Source organism: Cupressus sempervirens, chromosome 5, assembly GCF_028749045.1.
Source record: "Cupressus sempervirens isolate cs-2001-9-10 chromosome 5, ASM2874904v1, whole genome shotgun sequence".
Lineage (NCBI taxonomy): Eukaryota > Viridiplantae > Streptophyta > Pinopsida > Cupressales > Cupressaceae > Cupressus > Cupressus sempervirens.
The window spans coordinates 606,566,565-606,570,460 of record NC_143122.1 but is presented as its reverse complement, the minus strand read 5'-3'; the positions used below and the strand labels follow the sequence as shown (position 1 = coordinate 606,570,460).

The 3,896-nt window shown below is 39.3% G+C and overlaps 1 protein-coding gene across 1 annotated transcript; it reads right to left on the bottom strand.

Moving 5' to 3' along the window:
* Positions 1-236: 236 nt before the first annotated feature.
* LOC149557357 (uncharacterized protein At5g48480-like) lies at positions 237-3,565 on the bottom strand. Its single transcript, XM_089832029.1, has 2 exons — positions 3,207-3,565; positions 237-639 (listed from the first exon to the last, which is right to left on the bottom strand). The coding sequence occupies exons 1-2, from the start codon at positions 3,485-3,487 to the stop codon at positions 423-425; spliced, it is 498 nt and encodes a 165-aa protein (XP_089688155.1). The 5' UTR covers positions 3,488-3,565; the 3' UTR covers positions 237-422.
* Positions 3,566-3,896: the final 331 nt, after the last annotated feature.

The following is a 3,896-nucleotide window of genomic DNA, read 5'->3' as shown; positions in this document are numbered from 1 at the left end:
ATTAAAGCCATTAACACATTAAAATAACAAAAGTACACAAAATTTTCCATCGCCTCAAAAGGCCCAGATCATATTGAACAGAGCTACAGATACCTGCCACATTAAAATATGCAACTGTGGATGAAAAAACCGCTATTAGAAAACAGCAATCCAAAACAGCTGTTACTAGAGTTACCAGATTATCATTTGTTAAAACGATTCAACATAAACCGTATTTGTAAACAGTTACCAAAGAGTTGTTAAAAGAGTATTTCATTGGTTAAAACGATCAGACAAGTCCGATATCGTTGAAATATAACAATACCATCGGAAAACTAACACCAGCAAGAGGGCTCTGTGTTAAATGAGCCCCGGGTGACCCTATTCAGTGAAAAAAACAAATTGCGAATCTCTCAACGGTGATGCAAAAGCGTATGTCATATTTAAGCCACTGATTCGTGCTTAACAGGAGTGGCGATGCTCCATACGAAACCAAAGGGATCTTTGATCTTTCCATAGACTTGTCCCCATGGCTTCTCTGATATCGGCTCCGTCACCGATGCTCCTGCCTCCACTGCCTTCTCAAATGCTCCCTCCACATCATCAGTCTCCAGGTGTAATATTGCGGAAGTTCCTTTCAGTTTAGGCGGCGACTTCACCCTGCAATCACATAAATTTGTGGCAAGTGTTCATATTCTCAGAATCAAATTTACAAAACGTAATCAGAAATGACGCTTGGCTTGAATCTAAATCAATACGATGCAAGCGACTGTATAAAACGAGACTAAGGGATATAAGGGATATAACTTCAATTCTAGACAAAATAAAATCGCCAAGCGATCAAAGCTACAAACAGAAAACAATGAAAGCTACAATATAAATAAACAGAAATCCGAAGGATACGACACTATAGAGTAAAAGCGCATATCTGTCTGTCGCTTCCGTACTGGACTGATGTTTTAATAATCCTAAAAGGCCTATCAATAAGAGGCCCGTGCATAACTTTATACACGTTTTAATCACTTCCTTACTGCTATTGAAAATTATATTTACCTGCAAATTCATGTACCACGTACAGAGCACATTGCTAACAAGACAATCTCACAGACGACTTCTTTTTATAAGACAACCTGCTGCTTCTAATACCAGGAGCTGACAGAATATTGATAATTAAGACGCAATATGAGCGACTACAAGACAATCTCACCGACTTTCGTTTTATTAGGCACAACCTGCTGCTTCTAATACCACGCGCAGACAGAATAATGATAGTTAAGACATAATATAAGCGACTTTCCGTTCAAATGATGTCGGACTCGAGAAGAAACGAAAATTCATTTGCGAGAAATTTGAAAACCTTGCTACTCAATGAGACTAAATAGAATCGGACGTCTCAAAATTACTCAGAACGAATTAGAACCAGTGTTTAATTTAAGAAAATGAGTAGGCCGATAATTGCTCGTCGGTGGCTAAATAATCAAAAAAATAAGAAAAAAACTCAAAATTAGCAGTGAGCAAAATAGATGTTTGTGGCTAGTGTCAGAAAAAATATAGATCCAGAATCATTTCATTGATTCGTGCATTTAACCGAGCATGCCGAATAGTCTCGGATAACCAAACCTATTTCATTAAAGATAATATAGGAGTCGAGCTACCCAGAACATTATCAAAAAACATTTCCCCCCTTGAAAACTGCTTTATCTCAGGTTTTAAAACATACGTATGACAGAATAGAATGGATAACAGAAATGCATACCACACAGTAACGGCACAGAAAACAACCACTAATGAAAGGGAAACGATATGGGTCCCCACATTGACAGCTGATTTTTACAAAAACTGAAAGCGCTTAAAGACTCGCATATACCACGAACGAAACTGCAACATAAAATTTACACTGCAGACGAGCCACAGTACCCGCATGTTACACTCCGAAAACATGCTTTACAGTTTATCACAACAAACCTGAAAAAAGATGGAGGGTTGAAAATGCACGGATAAAAAATGGACCGTCTCAACAAACCACCTCGGAGATTTAGGTAAAAAGGATGTAGAATTTCCGATTAGACTAAAAAGTCAACAAACTCATTTGTAAGAAATTTGAAACCCGTGCTTAACGAAATATTTAAATCTTACTAAAACTAACTTGCATCTGATGTAGCAAATTTACTCCGAAAATTAACCAGAACCCTGTTTCATTAAAGGCAAGCGCAATACCATAATTTGCAGTCCGCTAAATAGATGTTTCTATGGCCAACATCAGAAAGAATAAGAACCATAATTTATACCAGATACCCTAAAAAATTGTACACATTTTTCACTCAACTGGAAACGGCGCAATCCGAAATTTTAAAACCTAGGTATGAAAGAATAAATAGGAATGCATTGCACGTTGTAATAACCCACAAAATAATCATACAAAGGAAAAAAGTCAATAGGTCCCCACTTCGACTTTGAAGGTTTTACTAAAACTGGCATAAATATGAAAGCGCGCGAAATCTGACATGCTACGGAAGCATGCTTTACAATTTATCTCAACAAAATTAACACAAAACGTTGAAAAATACTCGTAAGTAAAAACAAACCGAGTAAGATTAAAAACAAAGACGTTATGATAGGGGAACATAAAACGAGACAAACAACAGCATATTAAAGAAATTGAAAAATGTTAGAATAAAAGCCAAAGTCGCCATAAGACGGAAACATCGTCACAGTGACTAGCAACAAAACGAGATAAAATCTTTCACCTGAAGACTTATTGCTGTAATCTAAAGCGCGCATACACAAAAGTACGGCAAATAGACATTAGCTAAGGAGGTTAGGGGACCAACTAAAACAACAATTACACAAAAGGTCATTTAAACTATCTTATCAAACACCGCTGCACTCTGCAAAATGCCACACAGCATAACAAATAACACTCACCCAAAACAGAGTAGAGTCTATTTTAGGTTTCGAGTACATAAGATTCCCTGCCCAACCTCTCAAATACAAATGCTACAACCCTAGCGGCTCCAAAGACATGACGCATTAGGCACAATAGCTTACAAAACACGAATCCAGTTTCAGAACGACACTGCAAATGACCTGCGGGAAAACTTACACAGTATCCTCAGGATTTGAACTATTTCGAAACCATTAACAGAGTTTCTAACATTCATAATGCCTTATAGTAAAACACGAAAATATGAACATTTCCTGAGAACATCCTCGTATAAAGAACTTACTCTTCACCGGCTTCCTCCGTCTCATCACAGACGATAACCTCGGCAGCACCGAACTTCAAATGGGCATGAAGGATAAGAGGGAGCTCCTGCTCTGCCTTACGCTTAGGATGCAAAGACTTGGCAACCTCTTCAGCTCCAAAAGCCCGTTTGTAAAACTGAATAGCGTCCGCCGCTTTGGGAGCCTCCACCATTAAATGAGGCCTCAACGCAGAAAACACAGGAGCAGCCTTTGCAGCCACCACTTCACCACCATTTTGCTTTCCATTCTCTTCCTGGGCCATTTTCCACCCACTCCAAATTTCAACTCACACAATCTTCGTCTTTTCCTCAAAACTCACTTGAACAGCGAACAAACGACTGAGAAAAGAAAAACCAGGGCAGCTAATTTGTAGACCTCAGGGGTACCGAAATAAACACGTGTCGACGCGGGACTGGAGCCCGTGACAGACCGGGCCGTTAATGCTTAAAACGTGGAGAGCGCGCCAAGTCGTGGGGTTAGGGTTAGGGTTTACTCTCTATCCAAACCCATGGCACGCTTTTCTACGTGAGTTGTCGCACGCAACTATTATTGCAAAGAGTGGAGGAGTTATTTGGCGGCAGGTGTTAACTCCTCCTTCTTAACCCAGAGTTATAAATCCAAACCCTTGGGTTAGGAAGCCGGCAAATTCGGCAAATGAATTTGCCGTACTT

What these genes read in the sequence shown, in the direction of transcription:
- LOC149557357 (XM_089832029.1), bottom strand. Translation starts at nt 3,487, where the DNA reads ATGGCCCAGGAAGAGAATGGAAAGCAAAATGGTGGTGAAGTGGTGGCT. An exon ending in ACGGAGGAAGCCGGTGAAGA is followed by an intron (nt 640 to 3,206) that starts GTAAGTTCTTTA and finishes ATGTGATTGCAG; the next exon opens with GGTGAAGTCGCCGCCTAAAC.